This window comes from Oncorhynchus mykiss, chromosome 6 (assembly GCF_013265735.2).
Source record: "Oncorhynchus mykiss isolate Arlee chromosome 6, USDA_OmykA_1.1, whole genome shotgun sequence".
In the NCBI taxonomy this organism is placed as follows: Eukaryota; Metazoa; Chordata; class Actinopteri; order Salmoniformes; family Salmonidae; genus Oncorhynchus; species Oncorhynchus mykiss.
Window position 1 is genome coordinate 18,341,023 of NC_048570.1, and position 25,506 is coordinate 18,366,528.

The 25,506-nt window shown below is 43.6% G+C and overlaps 2 protein-coding genes across 5 annotated transcripts in view; both read left to right on the plus strand.

Annotated features, from left to right (window-relative positions):
- The window catches only part of ntrk2a (neurotrophic tyrosine kinase, receptor, type 2a), a 57,842-nt gene extending 35,911 nt beyond the window's left edge, over positions 1–21,931 (plus strand). The window contains exons 13-18 of one of the 2 annotated variants that reach the window (XM_021605434.2): positions 4,532–4,717; positions 8,594–8,724; positions 10,151–10,323; positions 12,551–12,791; positions 16,821–16,979; positions 20,662–21,931. In XM_021605434.2, the coding sequence (XP_021461109.1) occupies positions 4,532–4,717; positions 8,594–8,724; positions 10,151–10,323; positions 12,551–12,791; positions 16,821–16,979; positions 20,662–20,847 (1,076 nt within the window). In that variant the 3' untranslated portion in view covers positions 20,848–21,931. Of the gene's footprint in view, positions 1–4,531; positions 4,718–8,593; positions 8,725–10,150; positions 10,324–12,550; positions 12,798–16,820; positions 16,980–20,661 lie in introns of both variants that reach the window. The other variant, XM_021605433.2, reaches the window with a different exon arrangement.
- Positions 21,932–22,285: 354 nt separating this feature from the next.
- LOC118964849 (extensin-like) lies at positions 22,286–25,297 on the plus strand. 3 transcript variants are annotated; one of them, XM_036979509.1, is made up of 3 exons: positions 22,286–24,220; positions 24,464–24,525; positions 24,568–25,297. In XM_036979509.1, the coding sequence occupies exons 1-3, from the start codon at positions 23,489–23,491 to the stop codon at positions 24,968–24,970; spliced, it is 1,197 nt and encodes a 398-aa protein (XP_036835404.1). In that variant the 5' UTR covers positions 22,286–23,488; the 3' UTR covers positions 24,971–25,297. The 3 variants fall into 3 exon arrangements, with proteins under 3 accessions (XP_036835404.1, XP_036835405.1, XP_036835406.1); XM_036979510.1 differs by having other exon boundaries at positions 22,286–24,525; XM_036979511.1 differs by having other exon boundaries at positions 24,464–25,297.
- Positions 25,298–25,506: the final 209 nt, after the last annotated feature.

Here is a 25,506-nt window from a genome sequence, read left to right on the forward strand (position 1 = left end):
GTTTTAAGTGGGAGGAGGTGAGCCAGTCTCCCTGGTGTCACATGAAAATTTGAATGTGGTTTGTTTATTAAAAATAGAAAAGCACTGACAGAGAGAAAGAGCGAGAGAGAGACAGAGAAAATCTATATTTTTACATGGAGGGGGAGGTCAGTTAGGAATCTGATATGCTGCAGACTGTGGCTAGGTCCTGTTCTGTCAGGTAGTGAGGGCTGGATTCAGAGCCTGCCATTAAATTGCAGTGTAAATGAAATTGTATCCTTCCTTCCATCTCCATTAGTCTTCATTCCTTCATCCTTCTCTCTCCCCTGTTCAATTCATTCATCTGTCCATCGACCCCTCCTCATCTCCTCCACCCCCATCTCTCCCTGCTCATAACCTTCCTTTCTCTTCACCTCTACTCTCATTCCTCCACGTTTTTCTCTCTGTTCCTATGCCGCCATCCCTCCTTTTCTCTGTGTCTGTGAGATCAATAGATCACTTCATGTTTTCAGCGAGGTTAGAGGTGCGTTTAGAGAGCAATATGCTCCGGTTACCCTGCTGGAGGGCAAGGGGGCAGGCGTGGGGGTAGGGGAGGCTCTTAGGGCCAGAGGGATGACAGGACACTTTACCGGTCATCACTGCCGGTTAGCACTGAGAGTGTAATAAGTGGACGAGAAACACATTGTTCCTCCTGCCTTCGTGAACATATCTCAAAAACCTCATACCCCTGCACAGTGATCTGGTACTGGTACACCCTAGCTCCCTGCACAGTGATCTGGTAGTGCTACTCCCTGTATATAGCTCCCTGCACAGTGATCTGGTACTGGTACACCCTAGCTCCCTGCACAGTGATCTGGTACTGGTACACCCTAGCTCCCTGCACAGTGATCTGGTACTGGTACACCCTAGCTCCCTGCACAGTGATCTGGTACTGGTACACCCTAGCTCCCTGCACAGTGATCTGGTAGTGCTACTCCCTGTATATAGCTCCCTGCACAGTGATCTGGTACTGCTACTCCCTGTATATAGCTCCCTGCACAGTGATCTGGTAGTGCTACTCCCTGTATATAGCTCCCTGCACAGTGATCTGGTACTGCTACTCCCTGTATATAGCTCCCTGCACAGTGATCTGGTACTGCTACTCCCTGTATATAGCTCCCTGCACAGTGATCTGGTACTGCTACTCCCTGTATATAGCTCCCTGCACAGTGATCTGGTACTGTTACTCCCTGTATATAGCTCCCTGCACAGTGATCTGGTAGTGCTACTCCCTGTATATAGCTCCCTGCACAGTGATCTGGTACTGCTACTCCCTGTATATAGCTCCCTGCACAGTGATCTGGTACTGCTACTCCCTGTATATAGCTCCCTGCACAGTGATCTGGTAGTGCTACTCCCTGTATATAGCTCCCTGCACAGTGATCTGGTACTGCTACTCCCTGTATATAGCTCCCTGCACAGTGATCTGGTAGTGCTACTCCCTGTATATAGCTCCCTGCACAGTGATCTGGTACTGCTACTCCCTGTATATAGCTCCCTGCACAGTGATCTGGTACTGCTACTCCCTATATATAGCTCCCTGCACAGTGATCTGGTACTGTACTCCCTATATATAGCTCCCTGCACAGTGATCTGGTACTGTACTCCCTATATATAGCTCCCTGCACAGTGATCTGGTACTGCTACTCCCTGTATATAGCTCCCTGCACAGTGATCTGGTAGTGCTACTCCCTGTATATAGCTCCCTGCACAGTGATCTGGTACTGCTACTCCCTGTATATAGCTCCCTGCACAGTGATCTGGTAGTGCTACTCCTTGTATATAGCTCCCTGCACAGTGATCTGGTACTGCTACTTCCTGTATATAGCTCCATTCTTGCATTTTATTCCTCTATTGTGTAAATCATTTTTCGTTGGGAAGGGCTCGTAAGCAAGCGTTTCACGGTCAAGTCTACACCCCTTGTATTTGGCACATAAAATGTTATTTGATTTCCTCACCGTGTTTTAAGAGATCACGTTTTAATGACACTGACAGGCACGATGTCCTTTTAAGCCGTTTAATACACTCCATATGTCCATAACCCCAGCAGCCCTCTAATTCCATATCCAATAAATGTCCGTCCATCCGTCCGTCCGTCTGTCAGTCAGTCTGTCTTAAGGAGCGCTTAGCGAGCCAGAGGAGATCAATATAGTAACAGTCTCCGCCCCCCAGCCCACCCCTGCATTAGAGCAGCTCTGTCTGTTAAAGTGTGTTAGGTCAGGACCTGACCCCACTTATGACCCCCGTGGCCCACCGACCTGTTCTGTGCCCCCCACCCCTCCCCTTCCCTCCTACAGGCTAAATAGGGTTTATAACGATCTGGCCCTAGACCTCACCACTAATGATGAGTCCCCCCGACACACACGCTTACAGCAATAACCTGCTTAGGATGTGGTGTGTGTGAAATAAATCATATACAAGTCATATACAGTACATCACCTAACTGTCTGTTGTCTACCAGGCTGTCTACACTGCGGGTCAACCTGATTACACCAGCCATTCTTGCAGGATCACTGCTCAGTTAGAGAAAATCCATACATATGTCTCCAGTCAGATCCAAGATGGATGCCTCTCTGGTATCCACAATGCATTGCAGTGACGCCACTACTGCACAATGCGGCTGCGTAATGGTTCTTCCAGAGGAGGTGGAGGAGGCGTAATGGTGGCACATAATTTGAGCACCCACAGGGGAGAGAGAAGCCTGTTTGTGGTGAAACCACTCAACACATTATCGGTGGAGAATCAAAGCGCTCCCCTGTAAAGCTCTACCGTCAGTGCACCGCTTGAAACTCCACGGACGGTAGCCACCACAGAGGAAAGCAGAGCAGGACTGGACGAAAAGAGGTCCGATGTTTTGAGATTGTAAAGTTTAGATGGATTATCAAACCGCCAGGAGGCAAACCTCACCGTTTGTCATGAACTAGGACCCCCATAGAGGTTTTCCTGGTGAGGAAAACACTCCAGGCCCTAGACAACAAGAAATAAGGCCAATCATACCACTAGGTAATTATTCCAATCGTTAACCTGCCAACCATTGCTCCACTAGGGTTAACCCTCTTGGGGGAGATTTTAACTATCCTACCTTGGTAAGGGTCACAACAATACTTTTCATGAGTCTTGCAGTCATTTGTCAGGGATTGTGTTGCTTCCTTTCAACACAATGCTGGAGGTCACAGAGAGTAGAGGTCATGGGAGCTAGTTTGGACAGATGTGCTTTGACCCCATTATTCATGTTTCACCACAATCTGGTGATCAGTGTGCATAAATGGCAGCATCCACCCACACTGTCACATACGCACGCACACACACAATCTTATAAGCCTACTGAGAGACAATCCCTCTTTGTTTCTCTGTCCTGTTCCGTTGCCTCCTCCTGCTTAGGAATGCACAACTGCTAGTCCTCTACTGCTCCAAAACAACACTGTGGTGTGTGTGTTTAGATATTGAGACTGTGTGTATGAGAATAAAATATGAATTGTTTATTTTGGGATAGAACTGTAAACCAGAGAAGAAACCAAATTGGGTCCACAGATAAATGATACGTCATTCTCTCCGTATTCACAAAGTACTGTATCAACACATTCTTTCTCATCATGACCTAAACTACTATTGTACATTCATTAGCCCTGAGGGGAGACAATTGAATGGCATTTTGGAGAGTTTGTTTCCTATCTTCCACCAGTTTAAAGGCCACATTTCTGTTCGTGGGACAGATGAGAAAGAGGCAATCCTTGACATTAACAAAAATGTACTCAAACATACTGTATTTAACAATATTTGAGTATTACTTGTGGTAACATTGCATATAAAATGCAGTTATATTACGTACTTTGGATATGGGTTTTGACATGCACATCTACGGACGGATATAGTGTCTTAGGTTAGGGAGGTTAATAATATCATGATGATAATGTGATCAGTGATACCTCATATCTCAGAAACTCATGAACAAGGAAGGATGTGGTGATTGGTATGGAATTGAGCCTCATACTTTTTGTAAAAACAAAAACATGCCTCCTCTTCCATTTTTTAAAATTTCATTCTTCCACTTTAATTTTCCTCAAACACCACTTCTGCTCATCTCCTCTCATCTTTTCTCTTCTCTTCTGTTCTCATCTCTTCTCTTCTGTTCTCATCTCTTTCCCATTTCTCTTCTGTTCTCATCTCTTATCCCATTATTTTCTCATCTCTTCTCCCATTCTCTTCGATTCTTATCTCTTTTCCCCTTCTCTTCTGTTCTCATCTCTCCTCTTCTGTTCTCATCTCATCTCTTCTGTTCTCATCTCTCCTCTTCTGTTCTCATCTCTCCTCTTCTGTTCTCATCTCATCTCTTCTGTTCTCATCTCTTCTCCCCTTCTCATCTGTTCTCATCTCTTCTCTTCCGTTCTCATCTCTTCTATTCCGTTCTCATCTCTTCTGTTCTCATTTCTTTTTTTCTCTCTTCCTCTTCCTTTTAATTCCACTCTCCTCTCTCTCTCCTCTGTCTCTCCTCTCGCTCTCTCCTCTCTCTCAGGTGCGTCATCGGTGATCAGTAATGATGACGACTCGGCTTCTCCTCTCCACCACGTGTCCAATGGCAGTAACACTCCGTCCTCCTCTGAGATGGGCCTAGACGCAGTCATCATCGGCATGACCAAGATCCCCGTTATCGAGAACCCTCAGTACTTCCGCAGCAACAGCATGCTCAAATCAGACACCTGTGAGTACAACAAGACCATGGCTTACACACACACGTGTGTATACACTCACAAGACACACATACAAATGGCTTTCATTAACACCAGTTCCTTTTAATGGGAAACAATATATAGCCTACTAGACTGTAGCAAAGAAGAATAGCCTGCAGACTAGGAGATCTCAAAGGATCTGAGTGCTGACGTCACCATGAATCTGTTGCACCGACACATAGACGCCATCTAAGAACCCACACCAGAATGTACGTATGTGTGGGTTGCCTTAGCAACACTCTCTCCGCTGCTATGGAAATGGCACTGGAGCTGCTGATAAAATGTGTTGAGTGGGACAGACAGTGTGTGTGTGTGTGTGTGTCAATCACACTTGTTAGCTGTGTAGTTGGATCTATCTAATCCATCAAATTAGAGGTCATGCTTCTTAAAGAGGACACAAGTTCCTGAGCAGATGATGTACGGAGGCATCTACAATAGGACTGTGTCTCTGTGTAGGTCTGTGTTATACACAGTGTGTGTCTCCACTGTCTTTACCTGTCTGGGCCAATGCTGAGAGAGCTGTGGTCTGACTTGTGTCCTCAGCAAATCCCCAAAAGAGATTTATGAGCCTCAGAAAAACATAAAATGTCAGTCACTACTGTACAGCTGTGTGTGTGTCTGTGTGTTTGTGGTGTGTCTGTGTGTGTAAATGTCGTATTCAGTTTGATGAAAAAGAGAGAAACGATGTAGGTAAGGTATTATGTCAGGAGAGTGGGTGTGACTCTAATATCTTAGAAACAGATCAATAGCCTCCATTAATTTGTGCACTCCATCAGAGTGGACAAAACTCATTAAGAACAAGAGACACACACACACACACACACACACACACACACACACACACACACACACACACACACACACACACACACACACACACACACTGCATTCGGAAAGTATTCAGACCCCTTGACTTTTTCCACATTTTGTTACAGCCTTATTCTAAAATTGATTAAATAGTTTTTTCCCCCTCATCAATCTACACACAATACCCCATAATGGCAAAGCAAAAATAGGGTTTTAGACCCTTTACTCAGTACTTTCTTGAAGCACCTTTGGCAGCGATTACAGCCTCGAGTCTTCTTGGGTATGACGCTACAAGCTTGGCACACCTGTATTTGGGGAGTTCCTCCCATTCTTCTCTGCAGATCCTCTCAAGCTCTGTCAGGTTGGATGGGGAGCGTTGCTGCACAGCTATTTCCAGGTCTCTCCAGGGGTGTTCGATCGGGTTCAAGTCCAGTCTCTGGCTGGTCCACTCAAGAACATTCAGAGACTTGTCCCAAAGCCACTCCTGTGTTGTCTTGGCTGTGTGCTTAGAGTCATTGTCATGTCGGAAGGTGAACCACCCCAGGTCCTGAGCTCAATGGAGCAGGTTTTCATCAAGGATCTCTTTGTACTTTGCACCGTTCATCTTTCCCTAGAACCTAACTAGTCTCGCAGTCCCTGCCACTGAAAAACATCCCCACAGCATGATGCTGCCACAGCCGAGCTTCACCGTAGGGATGGTGCCAGGTTTCCTCCAGATGTGACGCTTGGCATTCAGGCCAAAGAGTTCGATCATGGTTTCATCAGACCAGAGAATCTTGTTTCTTATGGTCTGAGAGTCCTCCAAGCGGGCTGTCATGTGCCTTTTACTGAGGAGTGGCTTCCGTCTGGCCACTCTACCATAAAGACCTGATTGGTGGAGTGCTGCAGAGATGGTTGTCCTTCTGGAAGGTTCTCCCATCTTCACAGAGGAACTATAGAGCTCTGTCAGAGTGACCTTTGGGTTCTTGGTCACCTCCCTGACCAAGGCCCTTCTCCCCCGATTTCTCAGTTTGGCCGGGCAGCCTGCTCTGGGAAGAGTTTTGGTGGTTCCAAACCTCTTCCATTTAAGAATGATGGAGGCCACTGTGTTCTTGGGGACCTTCAATGCTGAACATGTTTTTTGCTACCCATCCCCAGATCTGTGCCTCGACACAATCCTGTCTCGGAGCTCTACGGACAATTCCTTCGACCTCATGGCTTGGTTTTTGCTGTGACATGCACTGTCAACTGTGGTATCTGTCAACCTTGTATAGACAGTTGTGTGCCTTTCCAAATCATGTCCAATCAATTGAATTCACCACAGGTGGACTCCAATTAAGTTGTAGAAACACCTCAAGGATGATCAATGGAAACAGGATGCACCTGAGCTTAATTTCGTGGCTCATAGCAAAGGGTCTGAATACTTATGTTGATAAGGTATTTTCATTTTTTTTTTATACATTTGCAAACATTTCTAAAAACCTGTTTCCAATTTGTCATAATGGGGTATTGTGTGTAGACCTCTGAGGAAAACATTTATTTAATCCATTTTAATCTCCATCCTGGTCTCTGGGTTTAGAAGGCTTATTAGCATTGTACTGGAAATTGTGATTTACAAATGTATTTTCATCAAGTTGTTTACTCTTCTCCTGTGGTATGTCTCCCATTCACCAATGACATCAGAAAACAGTGACTAAAGTCTAAAGCCAACCCCTACACCACCGTCCCGAAGTGAGGCTTTGGAAAAGCCACAACTAATTAGCAAAAACTCTAAGGAGAATGATAGACAGGGGAAGGGGTGTGGTTTTGTCTCTTCTTGACATATATTCACTTTTGGTCAATATTTTCTTAACTCTTCTTGAACTGCACTGTTGGTTAAGGGCTTGTAAGTAAGCATTTCACCGTAAGGTCTACACTTGTTGTATTCGGCACGTGACAAATAAAGTTTGATTTGAACTTACTGAGAATGATACGTGTAGTAAATGTGTGGCGTTTGGTTGTGGAAATGTACATTTACTGTACATGAATTGGCAGGAATGGTTGAGTTGTATGGTTGTAATGACTGTAATGATGGAAATAGTTGAGTTGTGAGTAGAACGTGTTTGAGTAACAGAGCTATATGATAGATATTAATATGTGTGCATAAAGAAGAGAGTTAGTAAGCAGTGGTAGTGAGTTGTGGCTTTTTTGGGTAGATGTTTAGGGAACTGTGGGTACTTACATAATTCCCTGAGCTGTGGTTATGACAGGTGTGATGTCATCATTAACACACACAAGCTCACCCGTACACACGCACACACACAGGCACATGCACACACACGAACACACACAAACAAAGCTGTGCTCAGGTCTTGAGTCTGTACATTCTGGCCTAATGGCCTACGCTCTCTCTCTACCTATCTCTTTTATATTGGGATATGGTTCTCAGTAAGTTAGTGCAGCTCGATACAGCTTCAAAGTCTAGCCCTCTGCAATGCAATAGACTGAGTGGTGAGCTTTCCTTCAAATGCATTTCTTAATCAGATCAGAAATAAATCTTGACGTTTTGTGTCCTGTTTCTCTCTGAAGACGGTAATCTGCTGATGAATATGTTTTGGTGTTCTCCACTGTCCTTGTGCTATAGAGAGTTAAGTGGGTGCAGCTCTGGGAAAATCCCGCTACTGTATCAACACCAGCCAGATTTCAGCGTTTGTTCAGTCAAAAATCGCAATTTCAAATAGATGTTCAAACATCTATTTCTGACGATTCCCACATGATAGCTATTATGCTGAGAAACGGAGCTGACATGATGTTACTATAATCACAATAAAAAGACGCAATGCACAACTAATTGTGCAACTTTTACTTTTGAAAACAGTGATCAGACAATACAGCTCATCACGATCAATATCAAGACAACAAAATAGTAGATAGATAATTCGGTACAACCAATGACGGCTCCCAGTCCCCTAATCCAACCATATATCATCATCTCTTCTCATCTCAGATATATACTGATTACGGCATTCATATTCAGAAGTCACACTGATATATGTAATAACTAGGTTCTCTTTGTGTTGCAGTTGTCCAGCACATCAAGAGACACAACATAGTGCTGAAGAGGGAGTTGGGAGAGGGGGCGTTTGGGAAGGTTTTCCTGGCTGAGTGCTATAACCTGTCTCCTGAGCTCGAAAAGATCCTGGTAGCCGTCAAGGTAACGCTGCTCTTTCCAGTCTATCACAACCCACTGTAGGCTAAATCGTTTGGCCAATTTCCAAATGGACCCCCAAACCCTACCCCCTAGATACTCCTGTAGGAAAATTGGCCAATGGCCTGCTTCCATCAAGAATTCCAGCATTCAAAGTATGTGGTGAAATTAGATCTTATAGGAGAGTTTTAATTAAAAAAACATGGCATGGGAGAGAACCCCCTCCTCATGACTTCCTGTCTTTCCTTCCTGTGTCCCACCGCATTCTAAGTGTGAAGTGGGGCTTGAGTGGCAGGGCAGTATGTCCTGTATCTACTAGAAACCTGCCATTGAAGGTGATAGATGTGACTTTTCACTTTCCGAGTTGCCGCTTCTACGGTCTAACATAGTCATATCCACTAATGGTAGTGGTTTTACATGCAAACATTGGACAGGCATGCACAAGCATGCAGCCATATAGGCTAAGCTTCCATGTTTATGGTCAAACTCACAAGGGAGTCATCGATCACGATACGGAACAGTAGTGACAATAGCTAAGGCGTTGGTAGTCATGCAAGGATGCTAGCAGTCACACAGGCGATTTAATTCTCCAACGTCCCGGCAGTCATACAGCGTCATAGGTAACTCGCATTCAGGAGTGACTTTCCTGAAATCTTTGTAGCTAATTAGGCACTTTTACTCCTCTGGACAACCCAGCCGCGAGAAAGTAACAATGCCAAATCAATGTTTAGTGGTCAATCTTCTAGTTGTGAATGAACTTCAGAATTTGTCTAAGCACTTTAATGTTCTCATAGTGGCGTGGGTCTGGGTTGTTAAGAGAAAGAAGGTACCATGTTAGTTCTGAGGCTTTTAGGAAACTCATCCACTTCCAGTTCTGTTCTGATCAAATTGATGAGTTCTGTTTCCTGAAATCTAATTGGTTGAAGATGGGGGTGGAGGAATCTCTTTTTCTGCCATCTCAGCGTTCTAGCTGGGGGTCAGAACAGAGGGTCATCCTTTGGCTTCCTTAGCTCTCTCCTGTTCCTATTACATTTCCTGAAACACTCTCTCTCGCCTCTGCACTTAAATCGCTATGACAGATTTCATGATTTACGATCACTAATGCAAAGATCAGAACACGAAAACCAACCACACTACTTCTGTAAATAACACTGAACTTACTATACAGAAGTATACAACATCTCTGCTTGGTCATTACCAACAAGATACAATTGTGGGCTATGGTTAAGTTCCTATAAATAACTTTTACTTTAAGAGTTACTTATGTCTGTACTTGGTGGATTTGAGCCAAAAACATCTTGTGGCAGAATATTCCCAGTAAGTAGTCTCCGTGCACAGTGTGCAAAATGTTTAAGTATGATGTTTTCGGTGTCTAACAAACTACATTTTGAGTAAAAATTGGATAGTAACCTGTGTGTGTTTGTGTGTTCAGACCCTGAAAGAGGCTAGTGAGAATGCAAGGAAGGACTTCCACCGGGAGGCCGAGTTGCTGACCAACCTGCAGCACCAGCACATTGTTACGTTCTACGGTGTGTGTGTGGAGAGCGACCCCCTCATCATGGTTTTTGAGTATATGAAGCACGGGGACCTCAACAAGTTCCTCAGGTAAACCATTCTGTGGGCACGTTCATATTAAGGCCCGATTCAGACTTAGACAATTTATTCCTTTCCTATAGACTCATTTCCTACACACTCCTTTCCTACACACTTCTCAGTAGGTGGTATTCAGACTTGCCTTAAGCAGGTGTGTAAGGCAAGTCTGGTTCCCTTGCACGCACTGAATATATTTAATTAAACTGCTGAAAACCCTCCCACTTGCTGGACAACATATTTTCTCCTGGAGTTTTAATTCAATTGGGTTTTCAGTACATTTATCTTAAGGCATCCCTTTAAATAAGATGTATCCTTAATTAGAATTTTATCGACAGACTCACAAAAATACATAAAGAGAACTGGTTCAGAATACAGGGATCAATGAAAAAAAGCCATCTAAATATATGCATACTCGTCTCAATTTCAGCACCAACTGGTAGATTTTAAATTACTCTGATCTTGTAGATTATTTAGGCACATTTTGGGGACAGGAAAGAATGTATGACATTTTCTTTTGAAGTATTCATGCACAATATATATTGATGAATCCAAAATACAGTGGCTTGATTCATCTTGAAGGTTGTCATATTCAAGTTGAATCCATGAAATATTTGGAGGTAGAAAAAAGTGTACAATAGGTGTTGAACAATAGTCCTAGAAATCTACCCTAATCATGGAACTGTATGGCAACGATTCAGCCATCGTGAACCATGTGCCAGGCTCCAGGTTTAACCTGCTAGGTGTGGTTTGAGTTCCATAATGATTCAAATAGGCTACATGTCCCAAATTATTGCACAACGTTAGCCTAATAGAATCCACTAATGCTAGCAATCCTCAGGAACAACTACATGGACATGACAGAGGAAAGAAAGGTCAACTTAATTGAATGATGCAAAAGGAAACTAAATTGACCATTACAAATGTTTTGGGGTATTACTGATGGTGGCCTCCGATAGTGGCTAATATTTAACATGATACAAATTGTAAAATAAAATGGAGAAAAGCCCAGGCATATAATTAAAACATTATAAACTGCATACATCAATTTGGCAGGCTTGGCCCTAAAGAAGTCTATAGCTTGGGTCTCCAAATTTCATCCACACAGATTATGAGGGCATGCAATACAAATTCTGAATAACGGTACAGCTATTTATACCCTACTTAACTGTGGAAAATGGGCCGCAATACATGTCATTTTGATATGATTTTCAGTTTGCTTCCATATAACTGGTTTCACATTCGTCTTCTGGGATCATAAGGAAAAATAATCTAAAACAATTTGCTATGTGTATTTTCAATCCCCTTCTCCAAACGGATGACTAATTTACCTAGCTCTCATCAATAGTTCTTATCAATTTATAAATGACAGAGCATGGAGAATGCTTTAATTTATATTATAAAAAAGTAAGTAGATGCTTTTTCCATTTGGAACCGGGAAGTTCACTAGACCTTATTCATGGATTCCTCTTGCATAAAGGTGGTGGAATTATGAGGGAATTAAGTCAAAGTCAGAATACGGCGTATCTGTATACACACCTCCACCACGGATTCATTTCTTTGATCTCCAACCCCAACGAATAGCGGGTTAATGGCATACTATTCTAATGCTTAAGTTAAAGGTCCGAATACGTGTAAGTGCAGAAAATAGAATGACGTTCCATTTCCGCGAGTTTAAAGATGCACTATGCAGAAATCGCACCGTCATTTCCTGGTTGATAAAATTCGAACAGTTCGTCTCTTTTCAGTTTATAGTGTAGAGAATCATTGTACCATCTAAACTGCTGTGAAATATATTTTACGTAACCAAAAATATGGTATTTTTAGCTGTTTGAAGCTGGTGTACCAAACCTAAAGTACAAGATGGAAAAAAATAAACTTAAGAACGGGAAGCATAGAAATAACACACATAGAACAGATATACCGCTTCTTAGACCTGCTTTCAATGAGAATGACAGATCTGTAACTCACATTTCTATGTAAATGTGGCCGAGTCGCCCAAAAAGTTAGATATTGCAGCTTTAACTCGGGTCGGAATCCCCCCACCCCACCACCACTGCATAAAATCCCACTAAATCTCTATTGACTGATGTTGGTCATGATCTATTTCAATGAAGCCATTACAGGAAGTGAGTTAAAACTCCCAATGCAAGAAGTAAAACATTTATAAATAAAGTTGAAAATGAATGTCACCTTTCAGGTTGTGATTCGGAATTTCAATGGAATTCCTCTCATTCCGTAGGGCTCACGGTCCCGACTCCGTGATGATGGGTGACGGTCCGACCAATAGGCCCGTGGTGTTGACCCAGTCCCAGATGCTGCACATCGCCCAGCAGATTGCTGCAGGCATGGTCTACCTGGCCTCCCAGCACTTTGTCCACCGAGACCTGGCCACACGTAACTGTCTGGTGGGAGAGAACCTGCTGGTGAAGATCGGTGACTTCGGCATGTCCCGAGATGTGTACAGCACGGACTACTACAGGGTAAGTGTATGTGTCGCCCTCTTTTTTCTTGGCTCCCTACTACTTCCCTTTGCATGGGCCTCTCTCTCTCCCTGCATGGGCATGAATCAATCAGTAGGCCCTGGGCCTGGTATGTTTAAAAATTTGTTCTTAACTGACTTGCCTAGTTAAATAATGGTTAAATAAATAAAAAAATTAAAAATCTAGAAGATGAAAGCTGCATAGAGCAGTGTTTCTCAACGTTCTATGTTCCACTGGACCAGCAGGCTATATAGTCTGCCTACGTCTCAGAACTGATTCAATAACAAATAGTATTGGTACCAGCTAACTAACCAACCAAGTATTTAACTAACTGATTGATTGGTCGGTCAGCGGCAACATTCTTTATGGACTGTCCCGAACGGGAGGTTGAGAAACACTGCAGAGGCCTTATAAGTAGATGTCAGTGTATAGATGTAACAGACCCTGTCTCTTCCACACATTCTCCACCTGCTTCCCTGCCTCCCCCTCTCTTTGATTTCACTATTAGTGTGTGTTACAACATACAACTGCTATCCACCTCCCCATATACACACCCACACATACACACCCTCTCAGTAAAGTTAACCACTGGAGGAGTTGCCATAGCAACGGGCAAAGGCAGCACAGAGCATAAGTTATATCAGACAGTCCCTATGAAAAAAGTAATTAAATAACTTATATTAGTATGCAGCTCCACTACTACAAAGAGAGAGAGAGAGCAAGAGCGAGAGAGAGATAAGGGGGAGGGTTGGGGCAAGTGAAATAAATCAACACAAATAAAGATGCAAGAGGAGGGGTATGGGAGAAAACAGAAGAGAAGGAGGGCTTCAGAGTGGAGAGAAGGGACTGAGTGTGGAGAGAAAGACATGAGAAAAGAGAGAGGAGCCAATGATAGAGATATGCAGAGAAAGAGACTGAAAGCTGCTTTCCCCCAACAGTTGGGTGAAAGAATGATGAACAAGGATGTAATAGGAGGGATCAAAAGGTAGACCAGCCCAAGTTGCTTCCTGTCTAGAGATTATGCCTGACAGTGGCTGCATCTGAAATGGTATCCTATTCACTATAGTGCCCAGTGATGTCACATTGCACCCTCCCAGGGCTTTGATGGACAGCTGCGAAAGCCAACCAACCAACCAACCCACCCACCCATCAACCCAAGAGCAGCCTCTTTTATAATTTCTCTTTAATCCACATGAATACACAAACCTGTATGCTCTTTAATTACAGACCGACAGACAGGGCTTCATTGCACCCACTCCTGGGTATAAAAAACACAGTAATTCCCAGTAGAATTACCATCTCCATAGAAACACAGGGCAATTCAGTTCAGTCTACTGGAACAAGGAGGAGGAGTAGTCTCCTAGTGAAGCCCCTCCCATGCAGCCAGTCTAAAGCATCCCAAAAGCTCTCTTTCAAACCCGCCTGGTTGCCATGGATACCGCGGCCTCTAAACTCTAAATTCACAATTCCTTGTTTTCTTCTTCTTTGAGGTTTTCTGGCACAGACAAGCAGTGGGTTAGTTATAAATATTCATTAATAATTCTGAGAGCAATAAGATCTCATGGTCTGACTTCAATATTCAACATATTTCTGTCAAGACTCGGCGGTTAAGTTTAGGCATTAATTCCGACTGATTAAGGTAAGGGTTAAGGTTTGGGATAGGGTTCAAATGGAAGGGAAAAAACGAGTGCCTAGCACGGGGATTGAACCCACGATCCTCGGAGCTGTAGCTCAGATTGAACTCGCAGTCCTCGTAGCCATAGCTCGCATTTTAAGCCCTTCCTCTATCCCCATCCACAACGCCCTAGCAAGCCGAGAGCCTACTAGATGATATTGTTAATAGGCGCTCATGTTGCCCCTAAGAATACTGAAGTGGATCTGCCTCGACCCGGCTGGAGAGAGAGCTCTATTGAGCTCTAAAAACCATTGGGCCCTCTGAACAGGCTAGTAAAACTGCTTCTCTTAATATTTGATGAACTCAGGATGTTAAGAACAATTAATCAGGGGCTTTTCTACCTCACAAAGTAACACACAAATGCACAAAACACACACATGCACACACAGAGAAACACAAACAAGCACACACACACACAATCAAACATGTGCATACACACAGAGCCATATACACAAGCAAGCACATACAAACACAAGCAACAAGCATACACACAAACACAAAAAGTGGAGACACTAAGATCAGGAAAGCAGCATTAATATTTCAAACTAAACCACACTAACTAAATGAGACACTCACTGGATGTTGGCCTCAACCCCACTTGACCGTGAATTTATCGCAACAAACATACACACACAGTATCTCTCCTTGGAAACTCAAGTGGGGTTTTAGTTATGTGAAAACACTTAAAGTGAGTTATGTGTTGAGGAGGAGGAAAGAGCCTTTGAGAAGGCGGACTAGAGCTAGATTGGTTTTCACAGAAAAACACACACCGGTGATGACTATCTCTTGGCTTTAATGGACTAGTAAAGTAAAGGAAAAGACCATTCAGGGCTGAGTGGGCGACAGACAGCAGTGGCCAGTCACAACTTCCTGTCTTGCGCAGTGTCTGGGATGGTAAGAGTCAGGGACATATTTCAGACATGTATTTTATTGCATGGGTTATTGTTAGATGATTGCTTGTTTGTCACATTACCTATGTACCTTGCTGCAGCAAGGCATTTTGAAAAACTGAGCATAACCTTTTAGTGCTCATAACTATATTTGTCTGTGTGTTAGACACAACAGTTGGAAAAACAATGTACCCTATTATTTTACCATTTGCAGTTTTGAATAACTGCGTTTCTTTTATGTTTCTTTTATTTGCACTTTATTTTAGAGTACTGTTTCAACCAGGGTTGGAACCAAAATGATTTTCCAATAATTTTGTTCTGAACAGAACCATTCTATTTTTGTTGTTCCGTTCTACTGTTCCGACCAGAAAAATACAATATTGAACTGATTCAAACCCCCAAAATGTAACGGTTTATGTCATTCCTTTCTAAATCTCTGAGATATAGATTTTTCTTTATTTAGCTCAACATTAAATTACTTCACCAATCAGTGAGGATAGAGCAGCTTAAGCTTGCTATGTAGTGGGCAAGCTATAGTTGTTTAGTCTACATGCATTGGACAGACAAGTGTAGGGCACGAGATGTGACTGACATTTTGTGTGTGGGAAGAGCGAGAGAGCGTGGAGGAGAAGGCTTGGCTTGAAGCACTGGGCATCTTGTTATGACATGCATTATCTGAATTAGTCCCACAGAATTATACCTATGGAGGAGCGGCTTCTATATAGGATCTTCCGAGAGTTGTCTTAACTGTGGACCCAAGCTTGTGTGTGCAGAGCGGCACCAGAATTCAAATAAAAAACATATCTCGTCCAGTGTGAAAAGTGATAAATATAGTATCCTTAACTAGCATTGAAAAAGTGAATCCATTCTTCTCTAATTAAAAATCGCACTCCCTAATTGCTGAATCCTGCTTGTAACGTCAATAGGGTACAGTAGCCTGTTTCGTGGGGGGAGGGGCAGGTAGCCTGGACACACGCTGGCAAGGGCTTTGCATAGGCACTTTGTTGCGTTTTATTGTGGGACTGGAAAAAATGCCCGGAATGTAAAAGAACGTTATTAACCAGTTCCCATGCTTTTAAAAATAACGGTCACTTTTGTTCACATTTCTTATTCTGTTCCTCAAAATGTTGTTCTTTTACGATTTTTGGTTCTGAACCAGTTCCAACCCCTGGTTTCAACTGGCATTTATTGACCTAATTTGTGATTGAAAAGTATGGGATTGAGATACCAATGGGTTGGGGTTAGAGTTGCATTCTTACCTCAACGAATGCAACACAACTGGTGACTAGCTACCAAAGGATGCATAGTTGCGCTTGATTTAATAAATTGCAAAGAAATAAAAAGTAATTTGAAGGTCATTTATGTTTTATGACCATTTTACCAAGTAGTTTCACTGAAAATATATTGTCATTTCTGTACCGTTCAAATAAAGCGTCCAGGCTGACTGTGTTTGTGTTAATGTAGGTGGGGGGTCACACCATGCTGCCCATCCGCTGGATGCCTCCAGAGAGCATCATGTACAGGAAGTTCACCACGGAGAGTGACGTGTGGAGTCTGGGCGTGGTCCTCTGGGAGATCTTCACCTACGGCAAACAGCCCTGGTACCAGCTCTCCAACAACGAGGTCAGTCTCACCTCTAAGCTAACCGCAACCCTAACCCCAACTCTGACTATACTCTACCTCCATCGTAGCCTGGGTGCCAGTCTGTTTCTGTTCTCTTGCCGCCACCTTACAACAGTTCCATGAGGAAGTGGCAAGAAAGCAGAACAGACTAGCATCCAGGCTACCGCTAACTGGAGTCTACCCTCACAGTCATTCCTTTGGCAAAGCTTTCCAACAGAATGGCCAATTATATTTTACAGTACTTTTAACATCCAACCTTGACCCTATCCTGGTTGTGACTGGATGGAGTACAGCTACGACCGGAAGTGACTTTTCTTAGCAGGTTAGGACAACATTTTAGCTAACCCTAACTCTTTTCGTAACCTGCTACGCTAATTCTTCTAACCTGCTACGTAAATTCTCCTAACCTGCAACAAAAAAACACTGTAGGGTCGTAGCTGTGTTCCACCTAGTCAGAACCCCCTAACCCCATCTCTGGTTACTTCCCTAAAAAAGCCTGTAACCCCCTAACCCCAAAGCCAAATTGACCCCTAGCCTTAGCTTATACCCCCAAGGCACGTGTATAGATCTGAAAGGCTTCCATCTGGTCTATCAGATACAGTGGGGCAAAAAAAGTATTTAGTCAGCCACCAATTGTGCAAGTTCTCCCACTTAAAAATATGAGAGAGGCCTGTAATTTTCATCATAGGTACACTTCAACTATGACAGGCAAAATTAGAAGAAAAAAATCCAGAAAATCACATTGTGGGATTTTTAATGAATTTATTTGCCAATTATGGTGGAAAATAAGTATTTGGTCACCTACAAACAAGCAAGATTTCTGGCTCTCACAGACCTGTAACTTCTTTAAGAGGCTCCTCTGTCCTCCACTTGTTACCTGTATTAATGGCACCTGTTTGAACTTGTTATCAGTATAAAAGACACCTGTCCACAACCTCAAACAGTCACACTCCAAACTCCACTATGGCCAAGACCAAAGAGCTGTCAAAGGACACCAGAAACAAAATTGTAGACCTGCACCAGGCTGGGAAGACGGAATCTGCAATAGGTAAGCAGCTTGGTTTGAAGAAATCAACTGTGGGAGCAATTATTAGGAAATGGAAGACATACAAGACCACTGATCATCTCCCTCGATCTGGGGCTCCACGCAAGATCTCACCCCGTGGGGTCAAAATGATCACAAGAACGGTGAGCAAAAATCCCAGAACCACACGGGGGGACCTAGTGAATGACCTGTAGAGAGCTGGGACCAAAGTAACAAAGCCTACCATCAGTAACACACTACGCCGCCAGGGACTCAAATCCTGCAGTGCCAGACGTGTCCACCTGCTTAAGCCAGTACATGTCCAGGCCCGTCTGAAGTTTGCTTGAGAGCATTTGGATGATCCAGAAGAAGATTGGGAGAGTGTCATTAGGTCAGATGAAACAAAAATATAACTTTTTGGTAAAAACTCAACTCGTCGTGTTTGGAGGACAAAGAATGCTGAGTTGCATGCAAAGAACACCATACCTACTGTGAAGCATGGGGGTGGAAACATCATGCTTTGGGGCTGTTTTTCTGCAAAGGGACCAGGACGACTGATCCGTGTAAAGGAAAGAATGAATGGGGCCATGTATCGTGAGATTTTGAGTGAAAAGCTCCTTCCATCAGCAAGGGCATTGAAGATGAAACCTGGCTGGGTCTTTCAGCATGACAATGATCCCAAACACACCGCCCGGGCAACGAAGGAGTGGCTTCGTAAGAAGCATTTCAAGGTCCTTGAGTGGCCTAGCCAGTCTCCAGATTTCAACCTCATAGAAAATCTTTGGAGGGAGTTGAAAGTCCATGTTGCCCAGCAACAGCTCCAAAACATCACTGCTCTCGAGGAGATCTGCATGGAGGAATGAGCCAAAATACCAGCAGTGTGTGAAGACTTACAGAAAACGTTTGACCTCTATCATTGCAACAAAGGGTATATAACAAAGTATTGAGATAAACTTTTATTATTGACCAAATACTTATTTTCCACCATAATTTGCAAATAAATTCATTAAAAATCCTACAATGTGATTTTCTGGATTTTTTTTCCTAGTTTTGTCTGTCATAGTTGAAGTGTGCCTATGATGAAAATTACAGGCCTCTCTCATCTTTTTAAGTGGGAGAACTTGCACAATTGGTGGCTGACTAAATACTTTTTTGCCCCACTGTATATCCATAAAGCTTGTATATCAGATACTTACTGATCTATACTGAACAAAAATATAAACGCAACACGTAAAGTGTTGGTCCCATGTTTCATGAGCTGAAATAAAAGATCCCAGAAATGTTCCATACACACAAAAAGCTTATTTCTCACAAATGTTGTGTACAAATTTGTTCACATCACTGTTAGAGTGCATTTCTCATTTGCCAAGATAATCCATCCACCCGACAGGTGTCGCATATCAAGAAGATGATTAAACGGCATGATCATTACGCAGGTGCACCTTGTGCTGGGGACAATAAAATGCCACTCTAAAATGTGCAGTTTTGTCACACAAAACAATGCCACAGATGTCTCAAGTTTTGAGGGAGCATGCAATTGGAATGTGGACTGCAAGAAATGTCCACCAGAGCTGTTGCCAGAGAATGTAATGTTAATTTCTCTACCATAAGCCGCCTCTAACGTCGTTTAAGAGAATTGGGCAGTATGTCCAACCGGCCTCAGAACTGCAGACCACGTGTAGTCACGGCAGCCCGGGTTCTTCACCTGCAGGATCATCTGAGACCAGCCACTCAGACAGCTGAGGAAACTGTGGTTTTGCACAACCAAAGATTTTCTGCACAAACTGTCAGATACCGTCTCAGGGAAGTTCATCTGCGTGCTCGTTGTCCTCACCAGGGTCTTAACTTGACTGCAGTTTGTCTTTGTAACCGACTTCAGGGGGCAAATGCTCACCTTCGATGTCCACTGGCATGCTGGAGAAGTATGCTCTTCACGGATGAATCCCGGTTTCAACTGTACTGAGCAGATGGAGGCGTGTGGGCGAGCGGTTTGCTAATGTTAACATTGTGAACAGAGTGCCCCATGGTGGCGGTGGGGTTATGGTATGGGCAGGCATAAGCTACGGACAATGAACACAATTGCATTTTATCAATGGCAATTATCGTGACGAGATCCTGAGGCCCATTGTTGTGCCATTCATCCGCTGCCATCACCTCATGTTTCAGCATGATAATGCACGCCACATGTCGCAAGGATCTGTACACAATTCCTGGAAGCAGAAAATGTCAAAGTTATTCCATGGCGTGCATACTCACCAGACACGTCACCCATTGAGCATGTTTGGGATGCTCTGGATCGATGTGTACGGCAGCTTGTTCCAGTTCCCGCCAATATCAAGCAGCTTCGCACAGCCATTGAAGAGGAGTGGGACAACATTCCACAGCCTGATCAACTCTATGCAAAGGAGATAAATGGTGGTCACAGCAGATACTGACTGGTTTTCTGATCCACGCCCCTACCTTTTGTTTTAAGGTGTCTGTGATCAACAGATGCATATCTGTATTCCCAGTCATAGATTAGGGCCTAATTAATTAATTCAATTTACTGATTTCCTTATATGAACTGTAACTCAGTAAAATCTAATAAATTGTTGCATTTATATTTTTGTTCAGTGTACATAAAGTGATCCTAACCTTGTGTCTCCCCCACACCCACAGGTGATTGAGTGTATTACACAGGGGCGTGTCCTGCAGCGGCCTCGCACCTGTCCCAAAGAGGTGTACGACCTGATGCTGGGGTGCTGGCAGAGGGAACCCCACATGAGACACCACATCAAGGATATCCACAGCTTACTGCTCAACCTAGCCAAGGCCTCTCCTGTCTACCTGGACATCCTTGGCTGAGAGAGAGAGAGTGTGTGTGTGTGCGCATGGTTGAGTGTGTGTTTGAAGCTACGATCAAACTCTTTAAGGCAATCAGAAGATTCCCCAACTATTCCCTTGTGCCCTACCCTACCCTCCCCCCTTCCCTCTCTCTCATACTTTCTTCCTACTTCTACTCTGTCATGCATCTCTTTACCCACCATCTATTTTCTTCCTACTCAAGAGACATTAAGAATGGTTTGCAGTGGGAAGGCTTCTCCCATTTCTTCAAAGGCTTTTTAACGGCGCCTAAATGGTCTACTGTAAATGGCTAAGAGGGCTGTACTATAGTATATACGAGCAGGCAGTGGGAGGTGCCATTTGGTCCAATTGGTTTCTGGAAACTCCATCCTTCTGTAAATAAAACCCCTGGAGTCCAGAAGAGGTGCCTCCACTGCAGATGGGTGATTTTGTCTCTGTACATACTGGACATACAGCTACCAGACCCCAGCGATGTCCTGAAAAGACTTGAGATGCATTGCACCATCTGAGGAGACATAGAAGCAACCAGACTATTATTTCCCCTCATGTCAACAAGGCATGACATAAGACATTTCCCCTCATGCTGACAAACAACAACAAATGAAATGCTATAACTAAGTGGTATTCAAAGTCAGGGCAACAAATGGGGGTTAGGGGGACCAAAAAATTAAGAGCACAGATTATTGTATGGGACAATATAAGATCATTTGAAAAACATTTTATTCAGTATATTTATTTATTTGTTTCTTTTCATTTTGGTAAGATATGAAAATGCAATGAATTTAATGTTAATTGTGAATGTAAAAATTCTATGATTTTAAGGTTGTGTCATAAAATTTTGGGTGGGGTTGTGAGAAATTCTTGGGGGAAAAAATGGGATCCTCATAAATTCTGATGAAAAAATGGGGTCCCCACTAAAAATGTTCTAACTGAGAAAGAGAGTTTGGGCGGGGTCTGTGTGAGATGGTCCTTTCATTGTTAGTGGTGAGGATCTCTGTTTAGGCGTGGTTGGGTCAACTGTGGTAGAATCATGACACACACACACACACACACACACACACACACACACATCTCCACCCCCTACTACATAAACACTCAAAAGGCTTCTGAAGGAAATTTAATTGTGCATGTTTTATTATTTTAGTCCTGGCCACAGTGCTTTAGCCACGCAGCCCCAGCCCTTGTCAGTAATGGTGTAATGTATATTTCATTAAGGAGCTCATGTTGGCCATTAGCACAGTCTCCCCTCAGACATGTAAGACATTGTTTTATGGGAGGGAAAGGAGATGAGGAAGTGGGGAGAAGGAGAGAGAGACAGCGAGATAGAGAAGAGTGAAGAGGGAGAGCACGAGGCCTGAATGTCTGCAGGGAAATAGAGAGATAACATCCATCATAGTGCGGTCTGGACGGTTTTAGAACCCACAGCTCTTTACTTCACACACCCCCCCCCCCACACACACACACACACACACAGCATTTTATTGGTTTGGTCATATGCTCATTGCTATTTGTTTTGTTTTATTTATCATTTTTGATATCTACTGTATGTTCACCATGCCCATTTTGTATTTCTTGTAAATTCTTTGGTCTGAATCGAGGTCTGAATCAAATTCAAAGTGAGTGATTAAATTGATTATGCTGACAGTATTGAGTGTGTATGTGTATCCATAATAGTGCACTACTTTTGACCAGGGCCCATATTGGGCTTTAGTCAAAAGTAGTGCACTATATAGGGAATAGGGTGTTATTTTAGACATAAACAGCCACATACAGTCTGAGTCCTTACACACAGTCACTGTTGAATTTTCCTGCCTGCCACATGATACACACAGTAGGTCCAATAAATATCATCCATTCCACAAAGACAATGGATGTCCTTTTGTACCAGAGCAAATGGAACAATGCTATACAGGTATTCAACATTGGTCATACAATGATGTTGTGCATTACAAAGCAGCATTGTGTGCATGGGCCTTCGGTGTGGGTGTAGTTGGCAGTGAGAGAACTGCCAGTGTGAGAAAGAGCACTGTGTGAATACGAATGTGCCATCGAACTAAGGGACCACTCTTAATGCTCTGTGTGGATTTATCCTACATGAACTGGCTAAAGTGGGACATGGTAATGGTTGCTAATGAGGGAAGAAGCTATCAGAGGACTGCAATGGAAGACATTTCTATGGAACTCTCTTCCATCACAATGGACCCAGTCTGAGTCTACTGTACATACTAGTCCAGTTACTGTTACTAATGGAGCCTTCCCAGAATCCTCTCTGTTGTAGGGTCCACTTACCGATATGCTCTAGGCATCGATACGCAGTGGTATCGATCTCTTTGGTCAGAAATTGACATCTCAAAAGGAACTGACAATCACAACCTTCAACAAGTGACCTGTTGCATAGTTACAAACCTCATCTAGTTACAAATTTCCTTTAGTTACAACCTCATCCATGCTGTGTACGTGATAGTCCTAAACAATGGTCTTTAGCTGTGATATACCGTCTTACTTTTCTTAAATACAAGAGGACAAAATGAACAAAACTGTATAAATGTTAAAACCCCCTCAGACTGTCACTCTTTACATTGGAATCTTATTTGTCTGACAAGGACAAGAGAGATGGACAGTTGCCATTGGCCACATAACAATGTCTTCTGTTTCACGGATATACAGTATTTTGCTTGCAAACAAACCTATACAGCCCCATATATCCCTATACAACCCTTTACATCCCTATCCAACCCTTTACATCCCTATCCAACCCTATACATTCCTATCCAACCCCACACATCCCTATCCAACCCCACACATCCCTATCCAACCCTATACATTCCTATCCAACCCCACACATCCCTATCCAACCCCACACATCCCTATCCAACCCTTTACATCCCTTTCCAAAACCACACATCCCTATCCAACCCCACACATCCCTATCCAACCCTTTACATCCCTTTCCAACCCCACACATCCCTATCCAACCCCACACATCCCTATCCAACCCTATACATTCCTATCCAACCCCACACATCCCTATCCAACCCCACACATCCCTATCCAACCCTTTACATCCCTTTCCAAAGCCACACATCCCTATCCAATCCCACACATCCCTATCCAACCCTTTACATCCCTTTCCAACCCCACACATCCCTATCCAACCCCACACATCCCTATCCAACCCTATACATTCCTATCCAACCCCACACATCCCTATCCAACCCCACACATCCCTATCCAACCCTATACATTCCTATCCAACCCCACACATCCCTATCCAACCCTTTACATCCCTATCCAACCCCACACATCCCTATCAAACCCCACACATCCCTATCCAACCCCACACATCCCTATCCAACCCTTTCCAACCCCACACATCCCTATCCAACCCCATACAGCCCTATCCAACCCCATACATCCCTATTACAACCCCATTACATCCCTATCCAACCCCATTACATCCCTATCCAACCCCATACATCCCTATCCAACCCCACACATCCCTATCCAACCCCATACATCCCTTTCCAACCCCACACATCCCTATCCAACCCCACACATCCCTATCCAACCCCACACATCCCTATCCAACCCCACACATCCCTATCCAACCCCACACATCCCTATCCAACCCCATACAGCCCTATCCAACCCCATACATCCCTATTACAACCCCATTACATCCCTATCCAACCCCATTACATCCCTATCCAATCCCATTACATCCCTATCCAACCCCATACATCCCTATTACAACCCCATTAATCCCTATTACAACCCCATTACATCCCTATCCAACCCCATACATCCCTATCCAACCCCATACATCCCTATCCAACCACATACATCCCTATACAACCCCATACAACCCTATTACAACCCCATTACATCCCTATCCAACCCCATTACATCCCTATCCAATCCCATTACATCCCTATCCAACCCCATACATCCCTATCCAACCCCATACATCCCTATTACAACCCCATTACATCCCTATCCAACCCCATTACATCCCTATCCAACCCCATACATCCCTATCCAACCACATACATCCCTATACAACCCCATACAACCCTATTACAACCCCATACATCCCTATACAACCCTCCTCCAATGGAACTGAAAACTGTGACTCAGCATTATCCTCTCTGAAATGTATCTTCACTGTCCCTTTCTTTCTTCATGTGTCCTCTCCCAGCTGTTACACTGTCCAACTGTGACCTCCCTGATGGGTCAGTGAGAGGAGTGTGTGTGTGTGTGTGTGTAGGCTTGGAGCAGAGCAGAACAAAATGTGCTGTATACAACCCATCTGGTTCTGATGGCTTTAGCCTCAGTGCTGTGGCAGGTGTTCCATAACGTGTGTAATAATAATGTGATCAGCTTCTCTCAATGAAACGGACAACTCTGTTGTGACACGGTGTCATTAATTAAAGTGTTATGTCTTACCTCATCCTGAGCAGATCTTATGTCTGGTGTCTCTGTGTGAATGAGGGAGTGTTAGCGCAATGAGTGTGTGTTGGGAGTGTTTGAGTACAGTAGCCTATAGAACACTTTAAAAGAGCTAGAACATAGAAACAAATGGCCTTTACTAGGCCTACACATTGCTTTACAAATCAGTTCTAATGTCACAAAGGGTGATATAACAGTTCCTTACATCTA

Coding starts and splice junctions, on each gene's coding strand:
- LOC118964849 (XM_036979509.1), top strand. CDS start 23,489: ATGTCTTCTGTTTCACGGATATACAGTATTTTGCTTGCAAACAAACCT. Junction 24,221..24,463: donor AACCCTTTCCAACCCCACAC/ATCCCTATCCAA, acceptor CCAACCCCACAC/ATCCCTATCCAACCCCATAC. Junction 24,526..24,567: donor CCCTATTACAACCCCATTAC/ATCCCTATCCAA, acceptor CAATCCCATTAC/ATCCCTATCCAACCCCATAC.